The sequence below is a fragment of the Ziziphus jujuba genome, chromosome 12, assembly GCF_031755915.1.
Source record: "Ziziphus jujuba cultivar Dongzao chromosome 12, ASM3175591v1".
Lineage (NCBI taxonomy): Eukaryota > Viridiplantae > Streptophyta > Magnoliopsida > Rosales > Rhamnaceae > Ziziphus > Ziziphus jujuba.
In genome coordinates this window covers 49,454-66,660 of record NC_083390.1, presented here as the reverse complement: position 1 = coordinate 66,660, position 17,207 = coordinate 49,454, and the positions used below count along the sequence as shown (strand labels likewise).

The window sequence follows — 17,207 nt, the reverse complement described above, 5'->3', positions numbered from 1 at the left end:
GCAAATTAAATATCTGGTTAGAACATCCTTTCAGATCCTGTTATAAGGAAGTAACAGTTTTCTAATTAAGAAATTCCTTTTACACCCACCCTCCCACCACCAAAAAAAAAAGAAAAAAGAAAAAAATAAAAAAAGTATCCAATGATAAACCAACCACAAAAAAATAAAATAAAAAATGTATCCATTAATAAACCAACCAAGCGGGTCAGGTCAGCATCAATAGAATATTGTGGGTTGCTGCTACCAAGCTCTCCTGATCTGTTGACCTACAACAAAAAATAAGCATTAATTCACTTCAATTAATCTAGTAGATGAACTTAAGGCACACGAATCAAAAGTTATGCAAAAATCAGGATACTAACTCATTATGTAATGTGTCTACATACCTCATTAAATATGGTAAACTCCTAATTTGTAAATTTAGATAAATTGATTTTGTGTTATGATGTTATCAAACTAAATTTAATAGATAAAATTAGAATCTTGTCCTGATTACCAAGAACAAGTGGGTAGCTGTACCAATGAATATTTAGGCCCAAATAGGTTTAATATCCTATAAGATAAGATCCCAAGTGAGACCAAGATCACAAATATCACATCATATCAAGGCTCGGGGTTAAGACTCTGTTTCCCCTTTCCTTTGATAGGCTTTAAAGGGTCTACTTGCCTATAGAACAACCCTGAATTATATCAAAATATAATTGGTGGGAATGATAAATGTTTTCCAACCAGATTGAGGGATAATGTAGGAAAATTTTGATTTCCTTATTTAGTTTAGGAAATATTGTGCTTGCTGATAATTAGAATCTAATTATGCAAATAAGAAAAGTGACAGTTTCCTTGCAATCTAGGTTGTCTATAATATAATTATAATACTATTCATTCAATAGTATGACGTATAGAAGATTTCTCATCATTATTCTTTTCACAAAGTAACTTCTTTGGTTTTACTAAAAATTAAGATTATGCTGAATAATATAATAATAAATCTTCCAGTAGACTTGCATACCAAAAGTGAAATGGACAAATCACATGGTGTCAATATAGAGTCACATTTTTTCCCTTCAAATCTTGCATTGTCAATAGCCATCAAGTCAACAGGCCCTTGAAATGTGCCACAATAAAATTCCAACCCTATAATGTCCACATTTTTGTTAACTAGGCCACCTTTTACCCTTGCACTTGATGATCTGATATATTAGGCACCATTTTTAGTAAGAAACAACACTATATTGATAAAAATAATTCAGTACATAGTCGTAAGAGGACAAGGAATCCCCAAGAGATCAAAAACAAAACAAGAAGACTAAAATTGCATCAGTTAACAACAACTAAAAACATTTGAAAAATAATTTAAACTACAATACATAAGAAGAAAGAGAACTACCCAAAAGGATATTGCTTCATGATTGTCAAGCTAGAAAATTTTAAGCCGAACACAGTATGCACCTGGAAAAATTTAACAAGAATGAAAAATCATGGTCACATACCAGTAGAAAAGAAAAGATGAAAAGTGATTAAAAGAATTCAAGGCTTCATCAAAATGGCTTGGTTTCTATAATGGTGAGAAGAGGATCTTTTAGAAGTCTGACTATTCATAAAATCTAATGAATGAATAATAAGATTTTATTCAGTCTTTCATGACCAGTGAAACATTCAAAATGCACAGATGCAAAAGGAAAGCAACATGATTATCTGGAAACATAAATGATTAAATCTGAAGAAAACAACAAAATCATTTTTAAAAAACCATAAAAACTAAATACAAATAAGTTTACCAAAAGTAAATAGATAAGAGGAAATTAAACTTACCGTGCTAACTTGCGTATCATGGTACAAGACATGAAAGCTTCTTATGGACACTTGAATATTCTCAAGAATCTAGGTGCAAAAGAATGAACATCAGCAGTGTATTGTAAAATTCATACATCTGAATAAAAGCATAATTTATGTCCTCATAGAGATGGTAATGGACTTTATAAACTCAAAATGGATCCCAACAAAGCATGTCACCTTTGCAGTAATATATGATGTAAATGATTGCCCGGCCTGATTATCTGCATAGGGTAAAATTCTTTATAAGAACTAAAATCCTTCTATAAATTATATGAAAAGTTAATTCAGAAATGCACGTCTCATCTCCCCCTGAGGCATCACAGAGCACATTAACAGTAAAAGAATCAAATCAACAAGAACAGCCTAACTGCAAAAATTTATTAGGTGGTGGATGGGAGAGAGAGTGAGAGAGAAAGAGAGAGAGAGAGAGGTGAACCATTGTAAGACTGTACTTACTCTTAAAGCTTAAGTTCTTAGATAAAGGGAACAACTGTTATATCAAGCTAAGACAAAAGTTCACGAAAAGCCCATCCACTAAAAAACACAAGGAGTTATTATAAAAAGTACTTTAATAACGACAACAGTTTCATATAATATAATAATAATAATGATGATGATGATGATGATGATGATGATGATGATGATAATAATAATAGAACAATAATAATAATAGTAATGCAAAAATTTGTTGCATGAATTTCCCTAAAAGCAAGGCAATGACCTACGACTTTGAGAACTAAACACATACACTTTTGGAAGTGAGAGTCAAATAGCTTACCACATACACGTTTGGATAGTTTTGCCAGTTCTGCTGCAGCAAGTTTGGCCTTCTTGGCAGCAAATTCTCTCTTCTCAACTGCATCTAAACTCCACTACAGTAGATAAAAATCAATTGCCGATAAGCTAATAGGAAAACTATTCATTACATATGATAGCATTTGGCTTTAGTTACACTATGCAATTTGACTGACAGAAAAAGTAGATATCATCTCTAGGAAAAGTTTAGAGCATGTTATTATTATTATTATTATTATTATGATTATTATTATTATTATTATTATTTCCGTTCATTGGAACAAAGGATTCTATTTTGAAATTATACAATTATATACCCTCATGAAGTATACGTATTTGAGATAGAAAAAGTTACCTCTTCATCATCCCTCTGCGATGCACAAACAAAGACATCCTCTAACATAATTACAATGGGGTCCCAACCAAGCTTTTTCCATGGAATTTTGATGCTTAACTTCCCAACACGACCTATCAATGAAGTCCATAAGCCAGACACAGTTAATAATAAGAATGTAAATACCACAATTATATTAGAAAGAGGAGAAGCTCTCAGTACCTTCCTTTAAGGCAAAGGGTAACTGCAGATAATCAAAGGCTTCAAGAATCAGCTCCACATTCTCCAGTAATACTTCCTCTATGTAACACATACGTATTTATATATATATATATATATATATAGATATGCATACAACAAAATTAAACACTAACCAAATCAATTGAAGGGAAGGGATTGTAGAGAGGTAAGGATAAAATACCGTTCCAGAAAGTGATCTTGAGCTGCTCTTTCTGGAAATCTTTGACGTAGCGACCAAGATATCCCAAAATCAACTGACGAACTAATCCTTCAAGCATCGCCTTAACGATTCCTCAAACTAATCCTTCCAAAATAGCAGCTTCCGTACGACCCTCTGTTAGCAAGGCGCGCGCGTATATGATTTCCTTCGCTGCTGATAACAGCTCCCTCAGACGAAAGCTACGCAGTCTGCACCGTCGTTTGTTTTGAATTTCATTTTTGCAGCCGAATGGAATGAAAATTAAAAGAGGGTTATTTATTTATTTATTTATTTTATTATTATTTACCCAAAAAAAGAGGGTTTTTTTAAACCCACATAGTTCTATGCCTGCGGTGCCTAACTCATAAGGTAAAAAGACAGAAAACTCCTCAACGATTATTATACAATTAAAATATCATTTAGTTATTTGACAATAACACACATTTACATATATGAGAACATCAAAATTCAATTATTATTTTGAAAGAAAATTAAAACAATTGATATGATAATATGAAATTAAAATTTTATTTGTTTCATTTTGACTTAAAAACAAAATTTATTGTTTTTAAAATTAAATAGTATTGTTTACTTCGGTTGCTAAAGAGCTTTTTTCTTTTTTTTTTAATATAATATTAAAAAAAAGTTAATACGAACATTTTGAATAATAGTAGAAAAATATTTTAGCAAAAAAAAGAAAAAAGAAAAAAGAAAAAGAAAAATAAATATCTGAACAAATTGATGATATTTATGGTAGAACAAAACCCAAAACCCTACAAAACCCTCCTCTACATGTAAGAGAGGTGAAAGTGGTGCTCATTCCGTTATCGGGTCTAAAATTTCAGAGACTGCAAAAGCTCACTCTAGTCGTCGACTCTATCATCTTCTCAACGCGGCTTCACTTGCTCTGATGTAAGCTTCTTGGTCTATACGACTCTCTCTCCCTCTCTCTCTCTCTCTCTCTCTCTCTCTGTGTGTAGAAACTACACTTGAGACTCGAGGAATAATTTATTTTTTCTTTCTTGAATTTCATTTCTTCTCGTTAAGAGACGACCCTGCAAATGCTTTTTTGAAATTTTATGTTTGCTCTTTGAAAAACGGAAATTGAAATTTCAGTGAATTGATTGAGGAATCAATTAATTTTGTCTTTTTTCTTCTTGAATTTGCAGATATTGGCCTCACTGCAAGTTCCAAACATTGGAAAGGAGAAGAAGAAGAACAAGAAGAAGATTAAGAGGAAGACGTCTCTACAACTTGAAGCCCAGGACCAGTTGTTCTAAGGTAGCTCAGCAATAGCATAGCATAATCTCTTTATTTCTCTTTGTATCTATGTATACACGGACATAGTATGAGTCTCTATCTGCCTGTCTCTTGTTTCCTAACGTGATGTCTGATGATGAGGCAGAGGACAAGTATCCCACGCAAAGGACGTTGGAAGATCATGCCGCTCATCTGGGATTGAGTTACAAGCAGATACAGAGTTGGTTTATCCAAAAGAGGAGGAAGGAGAAGAGAGAGAATAAGAAAATTTCACTTCGTAGTGGAGTGGTTTCTGGAAAGATAGTTAACGCAATTTCTTCTTCGTCTTCAAAATTCAGGCAGACATCTATGGTTAGAAACAAAAAACAAAATCAACTTCTCCAGGATTTGTTTAATCCAAACTACATACTGAAGAAGGTATTCCGTAAGGATGGTCCTCCCCTTGGTGTGGAATTTGACTCTCCTCCTCCACCTGCATTTTCCCATTGTAAAGGTATATATACATATATATTTTAGGTACTTGTAGTTTTGTTTCTTTACTCAGGATATCACACACGGCTTGTTTGCTTTCTTCCTTGACATCACAAGGTGAACTGTTTTTCTTGAGTAAATTAAACCCCTAACCCTATCGTTGGCCTCTTTTTTCTTTTTTTTTTCGCATTGCCTTAATGTCTTTAACTCTATATGCTTCAGCATTTCACTTGTTCAGATTTCCTTTCAGTTAATGTGTACTGGAATTGCAGTGTTGGTTTGGCATATAATGGTTGTGGGTTTTCCTAACTGCCTTTTGTGCTTCTATTTTTAATATAGTTAGATTCCTCTCTATGTACGAGTTTTAACTTACATAGCTTATTTGTTTCGTTCCTGGAAATTCTCATCCTGCTTACAGATAACCAAAGAGCAACTAAAAGGCTGAAGGTACTGAAATATGATTTAAGCTGGCTTTTCTTTCATTTTTTTATTTTTATTTTTATTTTTAATTTTTATTTCTACATTAGTACCCAACTTTTCTATTTTACACAAGCCTACTTATCTTTTAATTAGGTTTCCAAGCATGTTGTCACGAATCATACGCTTCGTAATGCTAAAAATGCTCCTGTGAGGAAACATGGTATTGGGAAAGGCTTAATGACTGTCTGGCGGGCCACTAATCCTCATGGTGGAGATTTACCTACTGGTGTTGGTTTAGCTGACAGAGAAGTCACTGATGTATCTAACTCAACATTTGTGCCTCAAAATCCACAAATGTGGAACAGAAGACCACAACAACGAAGAACTCTGACTGTAAATAAATTATGCTGTGTTTATTACTTTTATCTCCTTGAAGCTGTTTGAGCCAGTACTTGTGGATCTCTTAAATATTTGATTTTAGTGGTACTTTTAGAAAATTGGCTGAAAAGTAGGTTGCCTGCATGGAAACAGGGAAAATTACGAAATAAAGGGAAAGAAGAAAGACTTCATCTCGTCAGAAGAAGAAAGGTAAAGGATGCTATATGAATCTGTGTGGTTTTAGTTAGAAACTCTTGCAACATGTAATGTGCTGTTGTATATCAGATGGAATCTAACAAGCAAGATAATCGGAAGCTGTTGGAAAAATCAATTTGTGAACTTGCTTTGGAAGGAAGAGCTTCTCAAGAAAATTTTCATCGGATAGCAATGCTTGTGGATGATGAAGAGCTGGAGCTAAGAGAGTTGCAATCAGTAGGTGATACACCAAGTTCTTGTGATCATTTTGCTACCAGCGGACTGCAAGGTTGTTCACTATGCAAAGGTTAGATTGGAAGGAAGAAGTCAAGAAGTTTTGTTCAATATAAAATCTGAACGTGTTTACCATACTTGTCTGTAGCTAAACAATACTTATTGTGATTTTCAGACTTGTTGGCCAAGTTTCCACCAAATTCTGTAAAGATGAAGCAACCTTTCTGTTTACAGCCTTGGAAAGCATCTCCAGAAATTGTGAAGAAATTGTTCAAGGTGCTTAAATATACAATACCTGCTTTTACTTGGTCCTTGTGCAGATGCAAGATGCATCAAATGTGAATGATGCTACGTATCTCCTTTTATTGCATTCTCTTTTTAGTTTGTGTTTGAATATCATAATAATTTTTTAATAAAATCTTGAAAATACTTTCCTGCTGTTGGCTTGTCCACCAATATTGCTGAATAATTTCTTTCTACAGTACTAGTAATTTAATCCCACTGTATAGGGTGCATTCTTATGCTGTAAAATGATTCTTGCTTGGTATTGAACATGATGTAAACGATAAGACATTTAAGAAAAGCATGCTTAAAACCTATATGCTGGACAATATAAATGGACTGATGCTTATTTACAAGTTAAGCTGAAATAGATGTCTGGAAAGCTGCTTTTATGCCTCTTACTTTCTCTTTTTCCTATTTGTCTCATTGCATAAATTTTGGCCTTGGAAATAGGTGTCACCTCAGATTAACACTTTTGTCAGCAAACAATTAATTGTTTATGTGTTCTCTTCAATATTGGTATTCAAGCTGCAACTGTGCTACTCTTTTGGTGTTTTATGTTGTCTTCTCCTGTGTGGCCATCTCGAAATTTCTGTGGAGAAACACAATCAAAGCAGAATTGCTTATATTCTTGTCTTTTAACTTTTTCCACATGCCGTTGCCACATATTCTATCACAATCGCCCTTTGAATGCTCTTTTTTTAAAGATAAGAGTACAAAGGGGTCTTACCGCTTCAGTAACTCAAAAATTGACAGAGACATTATTAATCGTGAAAGAATTACATAGCTTATACATTCTGTATGCAAAGCATACAACTTACTCTTTTATTTGCCTTGATGATTTTTAAGGTTGTTCAATTACAATATTAACCTAAATTGTAGACTACTTGTTGTATGTTCAGACATGTCTTTCTATTTTTCTCTACTAAACACTTCCAAGTGAACGTATTTGTAATGCTGAAGCCTTTTTCTGGATTGCTGTTATCATTTTGCTTTCTTTATTCTTCTTCTTCTCCACCCTTTACTGTTGGATTCAAAGGTAATCATATATATGGGCATCTAGTTGGACAATTACATTTTGTTGAAGTAGTACATAATGAAGTGCTGATTTTTTTGGACAGGTTTTCCATTTCCTTTATACTTATTCTATAGATGCTGATATTTGCCCCTTCACTCTGGATGAGTTCGCTCAATCATTTTATGATAAGGTTGTATCTCATATTTGATCCACAGTTTTATTTTATTGAAGCTTCTATTTAACTTTCTCAACTTTAGTAAACTTTTCTTTTTAGTCTTTAACATTCTTAATTTGGATTAACATGGAGAGTGCATTCAGTTGGGTTGACCGATCCTCTTGTACATGTCTGCTAGGATTCGTTGTTACTTGGAAAAATTCATGTTTCTCTTCTGAAGCTTCTTTTGTCTAATGTCCAAGCTGAGCTTAGTGGTGGATCTTTGCCTCATTTGAGCAAATCTTGCAATTTTCTTGTGTTGTTGCACACGGTAAGTTATAGTACATACACATATGTTGGTATGCGTACGTGTATACATATTCACATACATGCATATGCATAGACTCGTGTATGTGCATACCTATATACATAGATACATCCACAAGTCATATCTACTATAGAATTTTCAGATGTTTAGTTGGTAGATTTGAGAGAGGTTGAAGTATTTTCTTTGTAGTGTTTTCAAGATTTCTGTTTATGGAGCTCATAGTTTACTTACATTTGATTGGAAGGACTCTATATTTAAGCATCTTTATTAATCAACTTTTCAGGTTGAAAATCAGGAATTTACTCTCGAGCTCTGGAAGAGATGTCTTAATCCTCTTACATGGACAGAGATACTGCGACAAGTGTTGGTTGCAGCTGGTTTTGGGTCAAAGCAAGGTTCAGTGAGGAGGGATGCCATTAGCAAGGTAGTCCAAATTTAAATCCCAGGTTGCACTTTCTTTTTGATAGAAAAGGAATATTTTATTACAACAGAAGAAATATTAAAAAAATATTTGGGAGGAAGAAATTTTTTTGAAAATAGAAAAATACAATTAGAGATCTCCTCTATAATTAAAAATAGATATTAAAAACTTTGATTTTTCGTCCATGTGAAATGCATAATTATTTGCATATTCAACATGTAAAAGTGGATCTTCCAGCTAGAAATCCTTGCATGTAGACTGCGGGGCGCACATGCAGCAACAAACAACAATTATGGCAATGAGCTGAAATAAACATATTACAGGAAGCAACAGCAAATTATCAACAAATTGCAAAGTTGAAGAGGGATCCAGAAAAGAATAAATAAATAAATAAATACACCAACAACAACAACAACTAATCAGCTTTAAGAGGTGAAGATTGACAGTAATAGAAAGATGATGAAATAAGGAGGTTAATGGTTAAAGAGAATAAGAGATGAGTTGGAATAAAGAAGAAATAAGAAATAAATAAATATGGAAATCAGAAAAGAAACAGGAATTCTAAAAAAGAGGGAAAAATTTAAAATAAATATTAAAAAATTAAAAAAATTTTGAAGTTAAGAAAACAACATTTAACGAAGAAATGCTTGGAAACTGATTAATCAAATTTTAAATTAGGAAAATTTATCAAAAAGATTTAATCAAAATGTAATAAAAATAATTACTCCATATATCTATTATTTATAAGAACATACTTTTATACATGTATTGAAATATTAAGAGCAAGAAGATTAAGGGAGAGAGGAGATAAGAACTCATGGATTGAAATAAAAGAAAAATGACAAACATTTAATGTGGCAAGATCTCTTTTGATCCTTGGACAGCAGGAATAAACATCAAAAACTTCTTGGACACATTTTTCCCTCTTCGCATTGAATTCGTTTTTGTTTTATCTTTTCCAATTTCCGTCATGCATAAATGGTTGACCTTACTTAAAAACTAGGGTGCACATTATTTGAGCCTGTATATATATATATATATATACACACACACATGTACATATTAGGTAAGATTGTTGTTTGTCACATCATTTATAGGTAAGTGAGGGAGCTTTAGCATATGTCAACATTGGGAGATACTATTAATTATGACTGAGTTATTGTTGTATTCCTATGTATGTAGGAAATGAATCTTATGGTGAATTACAGTCTACGTCCTGGTAGTATGAAGGGGGAACTATTTAAAATTTTGTTAGAGCAAGGAAATAATGGGTTGAAAGTTTCTGAGTTGGTGAAGTCTTTGCAGGTAATTTACCTGAAATTTGATTTATTTCCTTGGAAGTGGAAAAGTTTTGTACATATTTTTACTCACCATGTTTTTCATCCCCTGGTACTTATAGTATTCCACTTATGTTGGTGATTTTTTTATTTTTGAAGATGGTCGACTTGAATCTTGCCAACACAACTGAGGAATTGGAGTCCTTAATATGCACAGTGCTATCAAGTGACATAACATTATTTGAAAAGATTTCTTCATCCACCTATCGTCTCCGTATTGATTCTGTTATGAGGAAGTTTGAGGATTATCAGTCAGACACAGGCTCTGGAGCTGTTGATGATGACCCTAGTGAGAATGCTACATGTAGCAGTGATGATGATTCTGGGTGTGATGCTGGAAATTTCAGTCTAAGAAGACTCAAGTATATGAATTGTCATAAAAGTAACGTGCTTAAGGTGTACACAGAAATTGATGAGAGCCATTCTGGGGAAGTATGGTTATTAGGACTGATGGAAGGCGAATACTCGGATTTAAGCATTGAAGAAAAGTTGAATGTATTAGTCACTCTAATAGATCTTCTCCGTGCAGGGTCCAATATAAGAATGGAGGTAAATTATTGTTCATATGTGCATGTCGTGGTTTAGTTCCTCTCTGATATTGCTATTAAATCCTCTGGAATGAAGTGAACACAAAAAGCTTTTTGAAAGGAAAAATTGTACATCCAGTAAGTTGGAGCATATGGTTATTCTGTATTAGAAATTTAATATTTTAAAGGAGTATAACTATTTATAAAAGCAGTGAGCAAATCTGATTAAAATAAATAAATAAATGAAAATGCCATACAATTACAGTGAAGGCAAAGTTTCAAGCAAGTGATCAGAATGTATATTCACTTTGAATCTTCATCTATATTATCTACTTAATCGAGAAAGTCTAGGTTTGGGCATTCTTGCATCTGCAATTTCTCCTTATCAAAGTGAAAATATATAGAATTGAAGGAGATGAGATTGAAGAGAGTACAGAAGAGAGGAAGATTGAAAGGAAGAAAAGGAAAACAGAGAATCTCAGAGAAGAGAAAAACAAAGAGAAGGAATATAAAGGGGAGTGGGAGAGGGAGAGAGACAAAGTTAGAATATAGGTATATATATTTATATGTATACTAGAACTTGAGGAGAAGCTGGAGACATTGTGGTAGTATGGGATATCTATGACATGGTCTTTAATTTTAAATTTTAGATTATGATAAGCTATGGTAAAAAGTATAGGAAAATACTAATAATCAGAGTGAAATAATTCTTATGAGGCATATGCCTCATTGTATGGGATGCCATATGGAGTTCTTTTACGCCTTTAAATACATGCCTGCGCAGGTGTCCTGCCTTAAAATTGCTTCGTGACACTTTTTTTGTACCTTTCTACTATGGCACCCTGAGAAGGCCTCTTAAATCACTGCTTGTATTGAAAATTATGAATGCCTTCGTAATATAATATTGTAGTTTTGGAGTGGAAACAGCCTGATATTACAATACTCCAAAGCAAAAATGATGGTTTGCTTGATCAATCGGGATTAGTGAAATCTTTATTTCTTTCAAACCAAATTTACAGTTTGGATTCTAGCAGAGTGCAGCAATCAGGAGTTTTCCTGAATTTTCATTCTTTTTTCATATATATTTTTTAAAAGTCTATGCATACGTTTATATTTATCATGTAAATACCTTGTGCAGTGAGCTTTTAATTCTGTTCCTTGTAGTGAGGTTTTAATTCTGTTCCTTGATATGTAATTGTAAGTAATTCGATATGAATTTCTATTGTAGTTGGTCTCATGCAGGGATTTTGACAAGATTAATCTCTTCTTTTATTCCAGTTAATAATTGTCTTTTTAAAACTTCCATATGTTTATTTCCATCCAGAATCCTACAAAAGCTGCTGCTGAATGCTTTCCTAACATCCACAATTCTGGTTCGGGAGCTAAAATAAAGAGGTTCACAGCTAAGCAGCCAAGCCTGCCAAGGTCTTGTTGGGACCATGTCGAACAAATACATGGGGTAAAAGAGTATGAAATGGATTCTTCAGCATCAATCTTGAAGTTCTACCAGAAATCCTTTGGCAAAGGTTCTGGAAAAGAAACAGAATCTGGCATTGGTTCACACCCAATGCAGTCTGTGTTTTTGGGGTCCGATCGTAGATATAATCGATATTGGCTTTTCCTGGGCCCATGTTGTGGAAATGATCCGGGCCACAGGAGAGTTTACTTTGAATCTTCTGAAGATGGTCATTGGGAGGTTATTGACACTGAAGAGGTAATCTTGTCGGTTTCAGTTATCATGCAAAATGTCTGGTCATGCTCTAAAATAGTTTGATATATTATTTGAATTTTCTCAACTGTCATTTTGCTGATGAGTCATGCTGCTTGCTTAATTTTAAATTTTATAATGCAGGCTTTATGTGCCTTATTGTCTGTTCTGGATGACCGTGGCAAACGAGAAGCTTTCCTTATTGAATCTTTGGAGAGACGACGAGCATTTTTGTGCCAAGCGATGTCAAGTAAAATGGTAACCAATACTGGACCAAGGCAGTTGACACAATTTGATCAATTTGAGGTGGACATGGTTGGAGAAGACAGTTATTCTCCAGTATCTGATGTAGATAACAACCTTGCACTGTCTGATAGTGCTAATAATTCTTTGCCTTCATCTGGGGCTGTAATTCTTGAAGTTGGAAAGAAGGGAGAAGAAGAACAAAAACAAAACTGGAGCCGTCTCCAAGAATTTGATTCATGGATATGGAATTCCTTCTACTTAGAACTTAATGCGGTGAAGCATGGTAAAAGGTCGTATTTTGATACGCTTGCTAGATGTGATTTTTGTCATGATCTGTACTGGAGAGATGAGAAGCACTGCAGAATATGTCATACCACATTTGAGGTTGATTTTAATCTGGAAGAAAGATATGCCATCCATGCAGCCACATGTAGGAAGCAAGAAGCTATTCTTATGTTTCCAAAGCACAAGATCCTATCATCACAGATCCAGTCACTTAAAGCTGCAATCCATTCAATTGAGGTAAGCCCTATGTCTTACCATGTTTTATGTTGATTCTTTTATATATGGAAATTCTCTTATCCAGGACATTTTTGTCTGGAATGTGTTATTTTTCTATGACATCATGCCACATTTGGTGTGATGTTGTCCTGAATAATCCCAGAAGATCTGGTGTGATTTGTAATTTAGTAGTAATTCTCTTGTCCAGAACAATCTATCTGGAATTTGTCCCGGAAAATAACTCTCCACATGTGATGAGGTGTTTAAAAATTTTTAAATGCCTCTCCAATGTCTTAGATAATAGAATAGCTGTATGCGTACAGCATGTTTATGTGCAGCTGTAACACATATATATTTATTTATATATATATATATATATATGTATACATATGCAAGTTAACTCGTGAATATCCACACCATAAAAAGGACTACATATACATATATTGGAAAATAACTATTTCTCTCTGCCCATCCTTTTGATGTGCAGTTAGTTATGCCTGAAGATGCATTGGTAGGTGCTTGGACAAAATCTGCCCATAAGTTATGGGTGAAACGGCTCAGACGAACGACATCTTTGGCAGAGCTTTTTCAGGTTATGTAATTTTCATTGAACATTATACTTCATTTATTCTCTTACTCTGAATGAAAGCCAAAGCAGTGTGTGTATGCTTTAACTATGTTTTACTAGGAAACTTACATTGGTATTCTCCAAACCCCTCATATTTGTTCTACTCATTTCATCAATGTTGCAGGTTCTTGCTGATTTTGTTGGTGCCATAAATGAGGACTGGTTGTGTCAGTGCAATGTTGTACAAGATTCTTATATACTTGCCGAAGAAATCATGGCATGCTTCACATCTATCCCCCACACCACATCAGCAGTTGCACTTTGGTTGGTAAAATTGGATGCCTTAATTGCACCCCTACTTGGAAAGAACACATCCTGAAAAATTAGCACGAATTGGCTATTAGAAGTAAAGGTATTCTTGTTAATTCAATATTATCCATCCATGCAAAGTGCTTGAAGCATCAAAATTTTCACTCTTGAGACTTCCCATTTTCTTTTACTTCATTTGGTTATGTACTTTGTGTATTGATCTTATTTTTCCTAAGAGGTCAATGGGTTTATACAATTTCATTTTCTGAATTATGTTACTCATAATGGGAATTGAAAGCAACTACTGGTTAACTTTGCTAATTTGACCTTTTTGTTAAAGTTACCAATGCAAAATCCCTAAAAAATAAATAAACTGAAATTGGTTCAAATATTTAGTATGATTTCTGTCATGGCATTATGTGTTGTAAACTGATCCGCTGGTTTAGGGAAAGGAAAGAACATAAACCATTTAATTTGACAAATGGGACCCAGACATCTGTTATCATATGGAGATTTCAGGAAAGAGTGTAGATGTATGTTTCCCTAGATATAATATCTGTAAATATTTATCTTCTCCTCAAGCTAGTTTATAATTTTAGTTGATTTTTTCTTGGTTGACATAATCAGATAGGTGACTTACTAGACAGTATAATGTTAATTATGTGCTCTTTCCAATAAATTGAGAGTAAGAGAAATAGAGTACAAAGTTTTGGATTTAAATTCTTATGGTTTACCTAAAATGATTTCTTGTATCAGGGTAATCAAACTTTCAAGGCAGTGCCTCCACATTCAGGGTCTTATTTGGTTATGAAACGGTAACTGTCAATTTGAGAAATGGAGCTAACTCCTTTTTCTTGCCAAATGGAAGAAGCAGCTGCAAGCTTTTGTGAAACTAAGGGACATCAATTTTGTTTCTTTTTTGCATCGAAGAGGAAGGTGATGATCGTAAAAAGTTGTGTTTTTTACTTCGTTGATTGATCATTGTTGCCATATAATGGATACTGAGTAATTAGATGTACAGAAATCAGGAAAATGGACTGGCTTTGTAAATCAAGTTTTCATCTGTATAATCTTTGGAATAAAGGAGATTTTCAACTCTGAATACCTCATGCCTTGAAGGTTCAAATTTTGTCGGTGTCTGATTTTTTAGTTGTTTGATGCGAGAATGAATTTTTGTCCATGTACAGTCAAAATATATGCAAAGAAAATGGTTTGATTTGAAGTTTGGCATCTTCTTGATCATTCTTTATATATGCAAGATAAATGGCTGCGTTATTCTTGCTGAAGCTTGGAGTCTACTTCACGGTTTAAAGCTTGCTTGGAGGTTTTGTAATGGTTAAGTCTACGAGATTCTATTTTGTTTTGGTTTTTGTTGTTTTTGTTTCTATAAGAGGCTAAATCTTTGATCTAGAACCTTGATGGAATTTGGATCTTTTTTGTGAAGGTGATTTGGTTTATTAATGATATAATTTCTATTCAATTATTTATATTATCCTTGGATTAATTGAAGAACATGCCTGGTTAGATTGAAAAATTAGTTGAGTGCTGTCTAAGTTGAAGAATTAGTACTTTGGTAATATCGTTTGGATTGAATATCCCTCATTGTCACAGTCCCTTTCATTATATAGAAATTGTAGAGATTTACAAGGGATTTACAAGGTTGATATTCAGCCATTACATCAACTAAATCTAGGCTACTTTCTAGTAATTAGATCTATCTAATCCAGAAAGTTATAGCTAATTAGATATATCTAAATAAGGAAGTTACCACTATACTACTAATTACAATATATTTACAGCTGTAATAAACCTTGATATATGCTGTCATCTCCTCTCAAATTGATGTCGGTCAATCAAGAAGCATCAATTTGCCCACAAGAAACTAATGACGCTGTCATGTTATAACCTTGGTAAATACATCAGCTATCTGGAGAGTAGTGGAAATATGAGGAAGAGAAATAATATGAGTGTCAAAGGCTTCATGAATATAATGACAATCCATCTCAATATGCTTAGTGCGCTCATGGTAAACTGGATTTGCAACAATCTGAATAGCACCAGTGTTATCAGCATGGAGTGGAGTAGGATTAGATTGAGAGAAACCAAGCTCGGTTAGAAGTCCATGAAGCCAAACAATCTCTGAACAAGTAGCAGACATAGTACTGTATTCAAATTCAATTGAAGATTTAGAAACACAAGTTTGCTTCTTACTCTTCCAAGAAATCAAGGAATTGCTAAGAAACATGCACCAACCCTTGATAGATTGTCGAGTATTCGGACAACCAGCCCAATCAGCATCACTATAGGCAACAAGATGAAGAGGAGAGGTAGCTGGAAAGACCCATCCACAGCTAGGTGTCCCACGAAGGTATCAAATGATACGACGAACAGCATCTAAATGTAAATGACGGGGATGTTGCATGAATTGACTTACTTGCTGCACAGCAAAGAAAATATCCGACCTCGTAATAGTCAAATAATTCAAGTTGCCTACCAATTGTTGATAGACAGTAGGATCAGAGATGAGATCACCCTCCTTACTATGATACTTTGTTTTGATTTCTAGTGGAGTATCTACAAGGAAAGGCATCTTAAAAACCAACTAATTTAAACAAATCTTGTGCAATTATGTTAATTCAAAAAAATACCAGAAGAATCAAAATGAACTTCCAAAACCAAAAAGTAAGTAAGAGGACCAAGATCCTTCATATGAAATGAGGCTTGAAGATGTTGTTGCAAACGAGCAATTAAGGCAGAATCTGTCCCAATAATAACAATATCATCAACATAAACTAGGAGAAGAACAATACCAGTAGATGTCTTGCAAAAAAACAATGATGAGTCATATTGACTCTGCTTAAATGAAAATTGAAGTAAGGTGGATCGGAATTTATCAAACCAAGGAGCTTGCTTCAATCCATAGAGCGATCGCTTCAACTTACAGACATCCAAATAAGAGGAGGAAGGCAAGCCAGGTGGTAGAACCATGTAAATTTCCTCTTTGAGATCACCATGAAGAAAAGCATTTTTAACATCCATTTGATGAAGTAGCTAGCCTTAAGAGGCAGTAATCAAACTAACCATATGAACCGTAGTCATTTTGGCAACCGGAGCAAAAATCTCTTCATAATTGACCCTATACTCTTGTTTGTTACCAAGGGCAACCAGTCATGCCTCATAGTGATCTAGAGTACTATCAGATTGAAGCTTGATTGAGTGGACCCATTTACAATCAATGGCTAATATCCGCACAAGAGCATCGAACAATAGTATTTGAGAGCTGATTGTCCGCAGAAGAAACATCTTGAACAGGCTCAGGTGTCAGGTCAAGCTCAGAAACCTGCAAAGTTGGATGTTGTCATGTATAAACAAATCCAGGCTTGATTCTCTCAAGAGTAGTATTTACCTCATCAAAATTAGGAAGAACAAGTGACTCTTGTAAAGAC

General features: G+C 34.0%; 2 protein-coding genes across 11 annotated transcripts in view; one reads left to right on the top strand and one right to left on the bottom strand.

Annotated features, from left to right (window-relative positions):
- Positions 1 to 3,666, bottom strand: part of LOC107405745 (uncharacterized) — a 30,414-nt gene extending 26,748 nt beyond the window's left edge. For 5 of the 10 annotated variants that reach the window (XM_048462396.2, XM_048462398.2, XM_060813410.1 and 2 more), the window contains exons 1-9: positions 3,387 to 3,665; positions 3,188 to 3,265; positions 2,987 to 3,099; positions 2,615 to 2,708; positions 2,014 to 2,057; positions 1,813 to 1,881; positions 1,388 to 1,449; positions 1,010 to 1,190; positions 198 to 266 (exon numbers count right to left, since the gene is read on the bottom strand). In XM_048462396.2, coding sequence (XP_048318353.2) covers positions 198 to 266; positions 1,010 to 1,190; positions 1,388 to 1,449; positions 1,813 to 1,881; positions 2,014 to 2,057; positions 2,615 to 2,708; positions 2,987 to 3,099; positions 3,188 to 3,265; positions 3,387 to 3,483 — 807 coding nt within the window. In that variant the 5' untranslated portion in view covers positions 3,484 to 3,665. Of the gene's footprint in view, positions 1 to 197; positions 267 to 1,009; positions 1,191 to 1,387; positions 1,450 to 1,812; positions 1,882 to 2,013; positions 2,058 to 2,614; positions 2,709 to 2,986; positions 3,100 to 3,187; positions 3,266 to 3,386 lie in introns of those variants that run through there. The other 5 variants (XR_007237525.2, XM_048462400.2, XM_048462402.2 and 2 more) reach the window with 4 other exon arrangements.
- Positions 3,667 to 4,156: 490 nt separating this feature from the next.
- On the top strand, positions 4,157 to 14,983 carry LOC107406297 (homeobox-DDT domain protein RLT3). The gene is made up of 18 exons (XM_016013407.4): positions 4,157 to 4,316; positions 4,574 to 4,685; positions 4,810 to 5,157; positions 5,554 to 5,582; positions 5,709 to 5,948; positions 6,087 to 6,143; positions 6,219 to 6,435; positions 6,538 to 6,638; positions 7,766 to 7,852; positions 8,016 to 8,147; positions 8,428 to 8,568; positions 9,748 to 9,870; positions 10,002 to 10,451; positions 11,754 to 12,143; positions 12,282 to 12,905; positions 13,372 to 13,476; positions 13,637 to 13,864; positions 14,518 to 14,983. The coding sequence occupies exons 3-17, from the start codon at positions 5,013 to 5,015 to the stop codon at positions 13,829 to 13,831; spliced, it is 3,036 nt and encodes a 1,011-aa protein (XP_015868893.1). The 5' UTR covers positions 4,157 to 4,316; positions 4,574 to 4,685; positions 4,810 to 5,012; the 3' UTR covers positions 13,832 to 13,864; positions 14,518 to 14,983.
- Positions 14,984 to 17,207: the final 2,224 nt, after the last annotated feature.

Excerpts from the sequence above, each read along its gene's own strand:
- LOC107406297 (XM_016013407.4), top strand. The coding sequence starts at position 5,013 with ATGGTTAGAAACAAAAAACAAAATCAACTTCTCCAGGATTTGTTTAAT. Across the intron at positions 6,436-6,537 it reads AGGTTGTTCACTATGCAAAG|ACTTGTTGGCCAAGTTTCCA; the intron begins GTTAGATTGGAA and ends TGTGATTTTCAG. Across the intron at positions 13,477-13,636 it reads CTTTGGCAGAGCTTTTTCAG|GTTCTTGCTGATTTTGTTGG; the intron begins GTTATGTAATTT and ends TCAATGTTGCAG.